Below are 15,146 nucleotides of genomic sequence, written 5' to 3'. Positions count from 1 at the left end.
TGTTTGTTTGTTTGTTTTCAATTTCCTGGAGCTGTATACAGGAATGCGCCACATTATATCACAAGGATGTGTGAGTCTTAAATAAGATGATACAGAGATAAACTAAGTATGTGGCACACGCCTTAAGGCCCAGCACCCAGAAGCCAGAAGCAGGTGGATCTCTGTGCATTCCAGACCATCCTCCTCTACATAGCGACTTCGGAGGCAGTCAGGGTTACAGCGTGAGATCCTGTCTCAAAACAAATGCGATGCAGAGACACACCTTAACATACTACTATTATTCAATAAGTACCGTCATATATTTTATCCAACGCTATGCGGGAAAGATCACTTGCAAATGTCCGTATTGCATGTGACCCTCGGGTGGTATATGCAGGCTCAAGTTCTTCCTTGTACTAGCATCTTCTGACACTGCCAGACACAACCAGGCAAAGCACAAGGCGGTGCCATGTGGTGTCAGCAAACACACACACCTAAGCGTTTGTGTTTATCTCTAAAATAGGGTCACAAGACTTGTTCTATGTAGAAACAATAAATTCATGATTTTATAGTTATGAGCATTCATCAGTGTTGTATTTTAAGATGATAACATGAGCCTATAGCACGAGTAAGAAATGCAGTCATGAAGATTATACTTACCTCAGACTCAGTTGCTTTATTATTGGTCTTTTCTGTTCAAATTTTCTAGTTGTAGAATCTTGAAGAAATAAGTCTCCTAAACATGAGTTTCCTTAGGGCTCCTTTGACATCATGATTCCTCAGGCTGTAGATGAAGGGATTGACCATGGGTGTCACCACTGTAAAAAAGGCTGTGGCCACTGTGTCCTGTACAGAATATGTAGATGAAGGATGCATGTAGACACCCAGTATTGCTCCATAGAAGAGAGAGACCACAGTGAGGTGAGACCCACACGTGGACAGGGCTTTCCTTATTCCCTGAATAGATGGGAACTTCATTACATTGGAGAGAATATAGGCATAGGAAACAGTGATGCATGTGAAAGGTGTGATAGAGGTAAGCCCACCCACAGTGAAGGCTGTGATGTCATTGATGAAGGTGTCAGAACAAGAGAGCTTCAGGATAGGGTAGGGGTCACAGAAGAAGTGGTGCACTGCATTGTGGGAGCAGAAGGTGAGTCGAACCATGAGGAGAGTGTGAAGGAGAGCATGCAGGTTTGTGATGACCCATGATATGGACACCAGGAGGACACAGAGTCTGGGCCTCATCATCATGGTGTAGTGGAGTGGGTGACAGATGGCCACATAGCGGTCGTAGGCCATCACACTCAGGAGGAAGCCATCCATGTTGATGAATGTGATGAAGAAATAGATCTGGATCATACACTCTGTGTAAGAGATGGTCTTGCTTCCCAACACGTGGTTCACCAGAGCCTTGGGGATGGTGACTGAGGAAAAGCAGATGTCAACACTGGAGAGGTTGGCCAAGAAGAAGTACATGGGTGTGTGGAGACGAGGGTCACAGCTGATGGCCAGGATGATGAGAAGGTTCCCAGAGATGGTGACCAAGTACATGCCCAAGAACACCCCAAACACGACCTCTTCTTGCTCCGACTTTCCAGAGAGTCCCAGGAGGAGGAATTCTATGGCTGTTGACTGGTTCTCTCTGACCATATCTGTGGGGGAGAACGTTTCATTGCAGGGTATGATTGGATTTCGACGCATATGCGAAAGTCATCAATTATAATTTGGGAGAGCTTAATTGTTAGTTTTGAATGTAGTAAGCCTGAGTAATTTTATAGAAAGGTCTGGTTAAGTTCACTTTGATTCCACTGACTGTGTTATTGTTCAGTCCTATTCACTCCTGTTCACACATGTAAGTTCTTTCCTGTACAAAACCTTCCTTGGTCTAATAACTGTGCTGTAGTGTCTACTTTATAGGTCAGACAATAGAAGCTTAAAGCAAGGAAGTAATTTCCCCCCCAAATGTTGTTGTTTTTTCTTTACACTGTACTTTGAGTAGCTAGCATTTAGTGAAGTTTTAACCGAGAAGTAAATCCTGTATCTGATGCCACACTAGAATCCTGAAGATCTTGTCCACGAATGTTCCCATTTTCTCAGAAGCTGAAATCTTTGCAGAGTCAGGAGACCAGACTTGGGGTTTTGCTCAGCATTTTACCTGCCCTTACATTGTCATGCCCCAGCTGCAGGAATGCGCAGAGCTGTGAGAGAGGCTTTCTTCCTCTTCCTTCAGTCGGAAGGAAGGGCAGATGCCTGAAGCAACTGGGATTGTTTTTCTATTGGAAGAAAGAGATTTATAGACTGAAAAGGAGCAAATTCGTAAGACTGTCTAAAAATAAACTTCAGGACTGAGAAACCCGCACAGTCTGGGGGCGATGGAAGAAGCTTTAGCTTCTTTAAGACTTAGGGTGCTTAAACATGAAGGGGGGGGAGCTGTTCTCTTGGTGACCAAAGTCCAGGGGAAAGAGAGGCAGAAGAGGTGGCCTGTGTGATACAGCCTGCCTGCTGGGTCACAGGGTGCACTGGTGTGCCTGACCTCAACATTTTGAGGAGACTGGCTAGTGTGTAGACACTTTGGTTGTAACGTGTCAACTAGTGGTATGAGTCACATCAGGGAAATTAAGCCAAAATGCTGAGATTTGAAATCATCTGCCCAGGATTAATGCCCAGATCTTAATGCTTGGGTATTCTTTGAGCATCCTCTGAAATAGATTTCTGCCCCATCTCTGCCCCGTGGTCTCCTCACTGGAAGGCGGTGTTCCGTTTACTCCATTAAACTGCGATTTCAATACATCGACTCTGCTTTTACTTATTATCTCTTGTGAGCTTGGCAAGTGTGTAACTACCAGAGACACCAAGCGTATCTGCATCAGCGTTTGTGATCCTAGACTATAAAATCACGGCCGCTTAGTCCATGGGCTCAGGTCCAAGCCAAAAGCCCACTGTGGGCCGGGACAGAATATCTAAGTGGCCTGACTTGGAGACACTGAGTTGTATAATTGACAATAAAGTGGATGAATGAGGGCAAGCGGGGGGGGGGGGCACAAATACGGAGATTAAAAGGTAAACAAGGCTTCCCTGTGTGCCTGAGATATCCAGGCAAGGGTAACGGGAAGCAGGGCTCTGGCCTCTGGGCTCCTAGCCATGCCTGCTGGGGGTCGCGTGCCGTTCAGCCCTTTGTACTTTTCTATTTCCACCCCGGATGTGTCTCTGCTGTCCTCTCAGCAGACAGCACACCCTGACAGAAGACATCATGCGTGTATGAGGGAGAACAGGCCTTTTCTCCTCTGAGCTTGGTCAGATGCAGGAGAACTGGGTAGGTCCATCTTTGCTTTTCTGGATTTCATTCAGCACGTTTGCAGCCGTGTGAATCTACCCGCTGTTGGGGACGGTGCCCCTCCCTCGTTGCTTGCCGGGCCCTCTCACCTGCTGTCCTCTGCCGTCAGGGCCTTCACAGGGTCCCCATCTCTGCTGCCTCTGTGGTTGACCCTGGAGGACACGAAGTCACTGTTGAGGTTGAAAACTGAAGGTGCCGTCCTCAGTGGAGAAGCACAAGGCTCCCTCTGGTCAAGTTTAGAGGGTGGAATCTAATAAGCAGTTTCTTTATCCCTTGAGATCCAGCTTCTCATAAAGATCGCTGCCAAGTCAGAGCGTCCCTGGGGCTGAGCCCTCAGAAGTCCTCATTAGGGGCGCGGGATAGAGCCCATTGTGGACTCAGACACAGGCCTGCAGAGGCTCTCCCCACTTTTCCCCTTCAATGTTCTCAATTGTTTGTCCCATTAATTTTTTTAGTTTTAGAGAAATAATGGCTTTTATTCTGATATTTTCATGTATATATAATGTATATGTGTGTGCACACGCCTATGTGTATCTATACATACATGTATAGATATACATATACATCGTGTGTGTGTATATATATATATATATATATATATATATATATATATATATATATGTATGGTAGAATATGCCTTACTGTACTTTGCCCCGTCCACCTCCCTTATAATCCCCTGTGCCCCCATCTTACCCCCTTGCTGATCTTCTCTCCCTCAACTTGTCTTAATCTACTTTGAGGTTATACACATATGTTCATACACACATGCCCAGATCATACATATATGCATGTACACTAATATTTAAATCTACATCCATTCTACATACATACATGGCATTCTCTCTGTGTATATGCCTCCCTCCCCCTTTCCCTCCCCCCTCCCTCCCTCTCCTCTCCTGTGTGTGTGTGTGTGTGTGTGTGTGTGTGTGTGTGCCTTTTTCCTCCATTAATCCTCCCCTTGTTCCTACTTCCATGCTGTGACTGGACCCTTCCCTCTTCCCCTCATAGCCCTCTATTTCTTTAAGCAAATATTTGAAGAAAACACATTTTGAATTATGCTAAAGTGTGATTGGTAATTTTTAAAAGTGTTTTTGAATCATACTTTTGTTACTACAACATCTTTGCCTAACCAAAGATCACAAAAATGTATCTCTATTTATTTCTTCTAGAAATGTATCATTTTAACTTTTTTATATTTGTTTTAGAGTTATTTTTTTATTTAATGTGAAGCTAAGCTGTGTTGGGTGTTTTTAATATGGTCATTTTATTATGATGATTATTTATTGAAAATTATACTCTCCCATCAGCTTGATTGAGAAACTGTATCTCACATTCACCTGTCACATGTAAGTAGACCTATGGGCAAACGCAACATGTTCTGAGATCCACACGTATGTGTCTCTGATAGTCTTCTGACCTTCTGTGATTTTCTAGTGAATCATGAGACCTAGTGATAGAAATCCCCAGCCCTGTTCTTTTTCAAGTTGTGTGATTTTAGTTCATTTCCCACAGAAAAGGGTAACACCAGTTTGTTAGTCATATATATACATATATGATTAACATATTAATCATATATATACATAATTCTTCTATGTAGTATAGTGATTTTACTCATGGAAAACTTGTGTGTATTGTTTTCTGAACCAATGGTTTCCTGTAGATAAACCAATGGTTTCCTGTAGATAAGCCAATGGTTTCCTGTAGATAAGCCAATGGTTTCCTGTAGATAAGCCAGTGGTTTCCTGTAGATAAGCCAATGGTTTCCTGTAGATAAGCCAGTGGTTTCCTGAAGATATAAGCCAGTGGTTTCCTGAAGATATAAGCCAGTGTTTTCCTGTAGATAAGCCAGTAGTTTCCTGTAGATAAGCCAATGGTTTCCTGTAGATAAGGGGTTTTTAAGTTTTTCTCCCCACCCCCATTTTTCACATTTCCTTTTTATTTATGTACTTTCGGAATATAGGCTTTATATGCATTAACCTTGATCTCATATTTTAATTTTTATCTTATTTATTTTTTGAGGCAGGCCTGGAACTTGCTATGTAGACCAGGCTGGCCTCAATTCCAGAGAATCTCCTGTTTCTGCTTCTCAAGGGCAGATTAAAGGCATGTGCCACTGCACCATCTCAGGTAATTTTTACACTGTTTTAAAGTGTCACTTGAGACATACGGATTTCCTTGCTCACCATTGCTGTACAGCAATATGATGAGGTTTGAGTTTTGACTTACATCCCACCACCTTCTGGAATAGTCAGCTTCAGCTGCCACTGGCACAACCCAGAACCACCTGGGAACAGGAAACCTCAACAGAAGAATGTCCTAGATCACAAAGAGCTGTGAGCATGGTTGTATGACATTTCCCCAATTGCTCACAGATTTAGGTACTGTGGGAAATGCTGGTTCTGGGCAGATGGACCTGTGTGAGATGAGCAAGGCAGTTGATGGTGGATCTCTGTAGCCTCTGTTTCCTTTTCTGCTCCTATGTCCTCTAGTGATAGACTCCAACCTGAGAGATGAAACCTACACTTTCATTTTCAAATTTCATTCTTCATGGTATCTATCACAGCAACAGAAACTAAATCAAGACACCTTTCTAATTACAGAGTTAGATATTTGATAAAGTTTCTGTTTGTTGCATTCTTTGTGGTATTAAAAAAAATGTGTTATAGGCAGTCACATTGTCTACTAACAAGATGAACTCTATTATTTTTTTTAACTTCTCTTGCCTTATTGCACAGGCTAGTATTTCTACCCAGTGTTGTGTAGGACATCACCTTCCCTTGGAGGCACATTTATACAGAGACAAACATTTAGTATTCATCTTAGTTAAGTTTAAACCTGTATTCTGTTGTGTTTGTTTAGATGGGCTGTTGTCTTCTTTTGCAGTGCTGGGAATTGAACCTAGAGCTTTGGGTGTTTGAGGCAAGCTCTCTACCCCTTAGATATATTCTCAGCTTTAGCTCTATGTGTTTGATAAAAGGCTCTTTGTTCAAGGAGTCTTTTGATTTGGAGTGTATTGGGTATTTCTATAAGTATTTCCTCTTGTTCCTATCTTCTACTGCATCAATGCCTATGGTCATAGTAGCATCTGTTACAATGGGTAGGTTTGGTAATTGATTAGTTCCTCTAACCATGGAGCTCCTGATACAGGTTCCAGTTTTCTATTCTTTAGTTTGACTTTAGAAAATATAAAATTAAAACTTCATTAATTGAGCAGCTAAGAGTTTGTTTTTATTTAGTTGGACACTTTTGCTAAAGTTTTCCTTTTTTTTTCTGAAATTTTCCCTTTTCATCTAACTAATCACAGTACAGGTGAGAATAATACTCCTAGCTTTCTGAGTGCTTGCCTTTGTGCATGCGCAAAGTCCTGGGTCTGGTGCACAGAGGCATAAAAACCAGATGGAGTTCCCCTGTAACCTCAACACCGGAAAGGCAGAAGTAGAAGGATCAGAAGTTCAGTGTCATCCCTGACTACAAAGCAAATTCAAGGGCAGCCTGGGCTACATAATGCACTGCTTCAAAAAAAAAATTCTATGTTCCTTTTGAATGTCTCTGGGATGTGGTACACACTATATTATTCAGGACAGTTGTTCTTAGTTTAGTTGTTTGAGCATGGCAGAGCTGACTAGGATTTACTTTTGTGAAATACTTTTCTTTCTTGGTGTCCTTTGCTATTTGAAATTCTTGATGTTTCTGATTCTTATGTCTCTGGTTGATCAGTGACTTGACTGGTGTCTCTTTAAATGCTTGGGCAAAAGAGAAAAAGAAAAGCCATTCAAAGAGGTAAAGTATTACACCAATCCTTGCTCCATAACGACAGTACTGGAGGAGACTCAGAGCTATAAAATGAACTTTATTTTCTGACCGCGTGGAGTCACACGTCAGCTTAGAGAAAGGGCAAAAACGCCTGGTATGCCTATTTGGTGCAAAACAGTGGTTCTCACGTTTTGTTTTTGTTTTGTTTTGTTTTTTTCTGATTTACATCCCAAATGATGGCTCTTCCTAGCTCCCCTCCTCTGCCTCCAAAAAGGTAGCACCTTTCCTACCCTGTATCTCCCAACCCCAGTGCATCAAGTGTCTGCAGGATTAGGTACATCCTCTCCCACTGAGGCCAGACAAAGCAGCTCTGAACTAGCCCATGCATGCTCTTTGGTTGGTGGCTCAGTCAGGAGCTCCCTGGTGTCCAGATTGGTTGGCACTGTTAGTCTTCCATCTCCTTGGAAATTTCCATCTCCTTGAGGAATGCCAAATCTTCCCCCAACTCTTCCACGAGGGCTCCCAACCTCTGTCCAATGTTTGTCTGTGAATATCTGCATTTATCTCAGTTGACTTCTGGGTAGAACTGCTCAGAGGGCTGCTAGGCTAGGTTCCTGTCTGCACGCACTATACAGCAACAGAAATAGAAGGTCTCACACTTAATCCCACTTCTTTGTCCCCTGAATTCCTCATCATCTAGAGTTTTCAGGGTGAGAGATTAACCTCTGAAAATTTCTGGTCCACCATTCTGACACTGTGGCTATGTCTAGAGTTTCATTTCTAGTCTACAGAAACTTTGACCATTCTGTAGTTTGGCTACAACCATATGGTTTAATAAGTAGGATTTCATTTATTATAAATAGCTCTTGTGACAATTTTTATGCTAATTTCCTTTGCTGTTGTTTGAAAATTAATTCACTTTAATCAATCCTATGGCGTTTGCTTTGTTGGAATAAATAGCTGATTCATTTTTATAATGTTTAATATGTTTGATTAGATACATTCATATTTCATTAAATGCTGATGAACATCTGGCATATACAATTTTTCATTCATGAGTTACAGTTCCAAATCACAGTATTAGCCACTAGACTCACCCTTAAAGATATATCTGGGAATCACTATCTCAGTAGAATAACTCTTCCGTGCCTCAGTCTCATTTAGATAGATGGATAGATAGATAGATAGATAGATAGATAGATAGATAGATAGGCAGATAGGTAGAGAGATATATATAAATATGTGATAGATAAGTATCTGATAGAGTAAATAGATGATAGACACATGATAGATTTATAGACATAGATAGATGATAGATAGATATAAATAAATAGATATTAGGTAGATGAATAGATAGATATAAGTAGATGCTAGACAGACAGATAGATAGATATTGATAGATGACAAATGGAGAGATTATAGATAAAATACATAAATAGATACATAGATAGGAGAGAGAGGGGGGAGGGAGGGAGGGAGGTAGGGAGGGAGGGAGAGGGAGAGGGAGAGGGAGAGAGAGATTATATGGTTTCATCTAAGTTTGGTCCCTAACATAGAAAATAAGTCAACAAATGACATAACATTAATGAAAGAAATGGCAGTGCATGCCTCTTAGACTAACTGGGCATCTCTGATCTTAGTTCTAAAATTTTGTAGTTCTGGAATCTTGACAAAACTAACTTTCTAATAATTAGTTTTCTTATGGTTTGCTTCATGTAAGTATTCCTAGGGCTGTAGATGAAGGGATTGCTCAGCGGTGTCACCACTATTAAGAAGACAGTGGCCACCATGTCTTTGACTAGGAGGATGAAGGGCACAAAAAGACTGTCAGGATCACTCATAGAAGAGAGAGACCACATGAGGTGAGGATTAGAACTACTCAGCCTTTGAGCTAGTCAAAGCATATTTAAAATTAACTGGTGCCTCTCTCTCTCTCTCTCTCTCTCTCTCTCTCTCTCTCTCTCTCTCTCTCTCTCTGTGTGTGTGTGTGTGTGTGTGTGTGTGTGTGTGTATCTGCCTATCTGTCTGTCTTTCATTGATAGCTCTTGGGTGAGTGCACATGTGCGACACATCTGGAGCACAAAGTGGTTTAGCTAAGCTACTGCAACAGGTACGAGTCACAGAAGAAGTGGTGCACTGCATTGTGGGAGCAGAAGGTGAGTCGAACCATGAGGAGAGTGTGAAGGAGAGCATGCAGGTTTGTGATGACCCATGATATGGACACCAGGAGGACACAGAGTCTGGGCCTCATCATCATGGTGTAGTGGAGTGGGTGACAGATGGCCACATAGCGGTCGTAGGCCATCACACTCAGGAGGAAGCCATCCATGTTGATGAATGTGATGAAGAAATAGATCTGGATCATACACTCTGTGTAAGAGATGGTCTTGCTTCTCAACACGTGGTTCACCAGAGCCTTGGGGATGGTGACTGAGGAAAAGCAGATGTCAACACTGGAGAGGTTGGCTAAGAAGAAGTACATGGGTGTGTGGAGACGAGGGTCACAGCTGATGGCCAGGATGATGAGAAGGTTCCCAGAGATGGTGACCAAGTACATGCCCAAGAACATCCCAAACACGACCTCTTCTTGCTCCGACTTTCCAGAGAGTCCCAGAAGGAGAGTTCTGTGGCTGTCATCTAGTTCTCTCAGTCCATGTCACTTGTGAGACAAAGTGTAGCTGAAAGTAAAAGGAAGATTAAATTGATCAGGTGTGGGCAGGTAGACCATGTTGGGAACCCTGATTCTCGGTTGAGATGGTCAAAGTCCCCGGGAATGATAAATGAGATGGCAGGAAGCTTCCCAAACTCTCAAGAATCAGGAATCTTCACACTGCCATAAGCAGCGCACGGCCCCCAGGGTGTCGGCCACGCCCCTCGGCCACGCCCCAAAGTCCTGCCTCTGCAAGTAGAAGTGATCATAGGTCACGTAAGCTCCAGGCAGAAGCAGGGCTGCTCCCAAATATGTAGACAAGGTCTTCCTAAGCCCTTGGGCCAAGCCAATTGGAAGTACCGGTTGTCAGACTCCAAACTATTTCAAAACTGTATTTATATGAGAGCATGGGTGAAAAGTAATGAGACACGTGTAAGAATCATTCCTCCACCTGAGATCCTTTGTTCTAAAGAGCTGATAACACCTTTGATTGGGAAAAGATTTTCTCTCCCGAAGCTTTTTGCATCCCTCGCCAGAGCCTCTCAAAGACTGGGTTGAGCTTGGCCTGGCACCCCGTGACTACAGCAGAAACGCAAGTCCCGCCAAGCCCAGCAGTGGAAGGCTGGTCTCACTGGCCTAAACCTGAGCTTACACTTGTGCCAGCCAGACCCAGTATTGGAGGTGGCAGATGGTTTCCCTTTCTCTAGCCAGAGAGCTGTGTGGGTTTTCTGGCACCAGGTCCCACAATCAGGCTCCATGTACTAAAGGGATTTTAACTTAGTGTGGGGGGACATTGGAAACTAAGGTGGTCATCTCATACATGCTGGGGCAATGCTATGACACCGAGCTGCACCCTCAGAGGCTAGGAAAATCCTAGAGAGTTCATTTTGCTGAAATGCATAGCTGGTGAATCTCTATACTTATTTATGCTTCATTTTATGAGCTTTATTCACATCTCATATTTAATGACCATCTAGTGTACACATTTCTCTCATTTATTGAACCTCTGATAATTACATTATATCAAGAATTCAAGGAGAAGCCCTAGAGGTGGAGACAGAGAACCAGAAGTGAATGGTGTTCCCCGGTCATGGATTTCGTAAGACTTAGTCAACGTAGAACAGCAAAGGCTCCTGTTTCGTTCTTCCCCGGTCTTTCCTCCAAATTTTCATTATCTATCACTGATAGATGAGCTGAGACACTCACTGCCCTTCTTCTCAAGCACACAGCTTCTCATGTCACCTGTATTAAAGTTTGAAAGTTAGATTTAACAGAAAGAAAGCCCAAAATAAAACCACATAGCAATATCTCTCATGGATACCACCAGTTCCTTCAGCCAAGGACCACGTTATTTATACAACTCAGATTGGTTTAGATGCCTCCTAATTCCTCCTTGCACTTGATACCTCTAGGCTATGTAGGACCAGCCTGATGATTTATCCCCAACCTTGTGGCACAGCATCAGAATGTTCTTGTAGACGGCAGAACAGTTGTCACCATGTAGAATTCTGCTCAGAGACTTCTTTGTCTTAAATAAAGTAGAAAAATTTGTTAGGTGTGGCACTCAGTTCTACATTTTGGAAGGAAAATGGGAAATGTATAGGAAGCATGTGCTTGTGTGAACATGTGTGCTATTGAGAGAGTGGCATCTTAAGTTCCCAGACCCTCTCACCAGCTGCTTTCTTCTGTGGCCAATTCCTTCACAGAATCCTTGTCTCTGTTGACTCCCTGTTTGTACCTAGATGATGAAAAGTTGCAGCTCAGCCTTAGAACTGAGGAGCCCTTTTTTCACTGGAGAAGACTCTAGTAAGACACAGGGACTTTCTCTCATCAGTTTGAAAAATGACAGCCAATAAATAGACCCTCCTTCCTCCCTGGGGATGATGAGTTTCTTGAGGATGGGGCGATGTGAATTAAGTTGCCAACTTTGAGGGCTACCAGGGCTGACTCCCTGGAACTCCTCATTAAGGGTACACATGCACCCTGGACACAGAGCATCTCAGAATAAGAACAGTCTGGTGTTAGCTGCAACGTTGTTTTTCTGAGCTTGTTTTACCACATGAGAAATAAGAAGATGGAAAAGGTGAACAAAGTTCAGTTTCATTATATCAAAGCTTTTTCTCTCCCCTTTGTAGACAGGATCTCACATAATCCAGGCTTTTCTCACACTCACTAGGTAGACAGCCCAGAACTGCTGATTCTTCCACCTCCCCATCTTCAGGACTGTGGTTATAGGGGTGAGTACCACAGCTGGCTTACGTGGCACTAGGAATGGAGTCCAGGATTTCATGAATGTTAGACACGAGCTCTACCAACTGGACCACTTCTGCTTGTTTTTATTATTTTATGCATCTATGACTCCCTAATATGTCCAGTATTAATTTATTTATGTCAAGTACACATTTATGAAACCAAATTCAATCTTACATGAGTATCTGTTGACCAGTGTATTCTTGAACTGAGTTCTCTGAAGGAAGAAGTCATAGTGACATCAGACAGCCATACTGAAATTAAGAAACGTTTTTAAGATTCGGAGACAAATTAGTCTTTGTCCTCTCTGCAGTCAAAGGGGCTCCTAGCAAAGGTGGGCTCTGGTGAAGTGAGCGGAACCCTACTTTGGCCCCTGCTACTTTGCAGAAAGTCAGCTCCCTTTCACAGTAGGAATACCCACCTCTGTTCTTGAGTCTTCCCTGCCAGGCACTACTTCTCCCCCAAACTCCTTCTGGAAATCTAGCTGCTGAGCATTAAGCAAGACAATAGGCCTGACTTCCCTTCCAGACCTTTGCCAGGGCAAAGCGGCCACCAGACTGTTTCCCAGTACTGGGTCCTACTTACCCTCATTGTCCTCTGGGGCCTATATCACGCGAACACTATACCTGGTCCTGTGCCCCTTGCCCATTATAAAGCTGATGAAATTCAATGACAGAACTTCACTACAGCTTTGTTCAGTACACTCTGGTAATTGCTTAGGCTTCCTTCTGAATAGCCCTTAAGACTTTGGGATTAAGGTTCGATTTACTAATTTATACTAAGAAAGTAGTGACTAAAACCAGAAAGCCAATTCTGTGTTTTAATCTCTGTAACAGTTAATCTATCCCTGACACAGAAAACCAGAAGCTTCTAGAGACGTGCAAAAAAGATTTTTGTGTTTCACTGTGGGTTTCCCAGGAGACACAAAAGGCTGAGTTAGCAATATCCTTGTAAATAAACCTACAAAACATGTTTTAAGATTTGTTTTATTTTAATATGCATGTGTATGAGAGTTTTGCCTGCAGAGATGCTTGTGCACCATGTGTGTCCCTGGTCATCAGTAGGGCCAGAAGAAGGCATCAAGTGTTCTGGTACTGGTACTAGAGCTATAGATGAATGTGAGCTGCCATGTGGGTGCTGGAGGTCCAACCTGGGTCTTCTGCAAGAGCAGCCAATGCTTCTAACTGCTGAGCCATCTCTCCAGCCCAGTAAAACATATCCTTCCTTCGGAGTTGGCATCTGTGATATTCTTTAAGACCTAATTTGTAGCCTTATGATATATGCTGAATTTCTTTCTAATTAGAGTCTTCGTATGACCAAATCATTTTTAAAAGTAGTTTTCCTAAAAGTTTAATGAAGTTTAGCCTCTCTACGAAATATCCAAGAAACAAGGAAAGTGAAGATTCGTATTCGCAACCACGAGGCCAGTCATCATCAAAATCCACAGTTGCCTTCCACTAACTGAGGAGGGTGAAGCTCTGTGGGGGGATTCAGACCAGGAATTGGGACGAAGTGCTCATTGCAGGACAAAGGCGTCAACTCAGTTCTGCTGTGGATCTTGGCAGGTCACAGGTTCTGATACAGTAGAAAGGTGAGGCCCAAGATTTTGACCCCGAGCTCCCATGAGCTGCTGTTCTGTGGATCATATTGTGATCGTTAAGACCCTGAGGTCTCATATGTTGGGGGTAAAAACACACCCATCATAAATTATCCTCTGACCTCTATGCACACACATAACAATAACAAGTTAATCGTTAAAATGGGCCTTGGTGTTTATCCTGTTTTGAATAGTCTTGATGGTTTTAAGGGATGTGTAGAGAAGTCAGTCTAACCTTGGGTATCAGGTTGTCCTATGGTAACAGTGAAGTTATGAAGGGATTGGTTAGTGTGTGTGTGTCCTGAGAAGCCAGGACTTTATGGAAGGAGTGGGAATCATATAGTAGAGATGGAAAGTCCTGGTTATCAAAGAGTCTCCTGGCTTCAGTGTGTCTTGGAGAACACTAATGTCTGTCCTAAGATGTTTTGCCCTTAAAAAAATCAGGATATCCTAAAAATGCCAGAAAAGACATCCACAGTCAAAAATCACCTCAAGAGACAGCACTGGGAGCACCAGCTTGTCCTGACCTCTCAGAGAAGCTAAGCGTCAGGGTGTCCTTGGTGACTCACAATAGCAGAGTCTGAAAGCCTTAATTTATTACAAGGTGAGACATGAGGTCTCTGTTGGGAGGGACACACGTGGAACTGAGATGCTCTGGAGGACCTGGGTCACTTTGCCAGGTTGTGATGCCCTCGGGTTTTGAATGAGTGAGGAGGTATTGGTTGACTGAGGAAATCAGAGAGTACTTGGGAACACTGATGTCTGGAGGCTAGTCATCACAGGCTAAGCGAATCCAGGGTGGACTTGGGTCAGGGAGGGGCCCCCTGGTGTGGATCCTAAATCAGGTTTTATGGAGGGTATAGGTGGGGCTCACACAGAGGTTTTGGGGCTTCAGTGTGTCCTGGAGGTTTTACTGTCCTAGGGGTATCGAGGTATCCAAGAGAACTGGCATCCACTTGTAAATTTTTACCCTTGGAGTTTCCTGGGAGTAGGTCTTTTGAGTATTACTCACTCATATGCTGGGGTGTCATGCCTTGTTCCTACCCCCCATGCCCTTCTCTCTACTCCCCCTCCCTACCGTGGGGTCAGAGGAGGATGTCTCAGTAGGAATGTCTTTTCTCCTCTGTCCCCTGCCTGCTCCCAGAAGGGGGATTTAACAGGACAAAAGAATCTGGTCCCCCGGGAATATGAGCTCTTGGACTCAGCCCCTGGACCCTCTGACAGAGCACCTTCTCTCATCTGGCTGGTGATCCTCCCCCAAGCCTGGGGGCTCTGGTGACCAAGAAGTGATTGGACGGGCTCATGGGGCCAGGAGGAGGTCTCTTCTCCAAGACTAGGGGAGAAAGAAAGGTATCGTGAGAAGTAGATAACTAAGAGGAAACAGAACAGCATCAGCAAGTAGAGGCAGAGAGAAAACTGGACAAAGCCAAGGGAGGGGGATGAGATGTCAATTCAGAGGTAGGATAAAAGGCTAGGAAAGGGGGGGTGTGAGTAAACAGGAATCTAGCTATACTTCACACACACACACACACACACACACACACACACACACACACACACGGCAAGGGAGAGACTCAGAA

The 15,146-nt window shown here is 43.4% G+C and overlaps 2 protein-coding genes across 2 annotated transcripts; both read right to left on the bottom strand.

Annotated features, from left to right (window-relative positions):
• Positions 1 to 684: 684 nt before the first annotated feature.
• Positions 685 to 1,632, bottom strand: LOC308426126 (olfactory receptor 1f45-like; the record flags this gene model as incomplete). The annotated part of the gene is made up of 1 exon (XM_080923877.1): positions 685 to 1,632. One exon carries the CDS (start codon positions 1,630 to 1,632, stop codon positions 685 to 687), a length of 948 nt encoding a protein of 315 aa, XP_080780003.1.
• A 511-nt stretch (positions 1,633 to 2,143) lies between these two features.
• LOC308426280 (olfactory receptor 1f45-like) lies at positions 2,144 to 10,477 on the bottom strand (the record flags this gene model as incomplete). The annotated part of the gene is made up of 6 exons (XM_080924018.1): positions 2,144 to 2,255; positions 3,406 to 3,502; positions 5,500 to 5,600; positions 8,750 to 8,867; positions 9,191 to 9,706; positions 10,372 to 10,477. The coding sequence occupies 6 exons, from the start codon at positions 10,475 to 10,477 to the stop codon at positions 2,144 to 2,146; spliced, it is 1,050 nt and encodes a 349-aa protein (XP_080780144.1).
• Between the last annotated feature and the right edge of the window lie 4,669 nt (positions 10,478 to 15,146).

The sequence above is a fragment of the Micromys minutus genome, assembly GCF_963924665.1.
Source record: "Micromys minutus genome assembly, chromosome: 10".
Classification (NCBI taxonomy): domain Eukaryota; kingdom Metazoa; phylum Chordata; class Mammalia; order Rodentia; family Muridae; genus Micromys; species Micromys minutus.
Note: the sequence above shows the minus strand (reverse complement) of the source record. Positions and strands in the feature narration are given on the sequence as shown.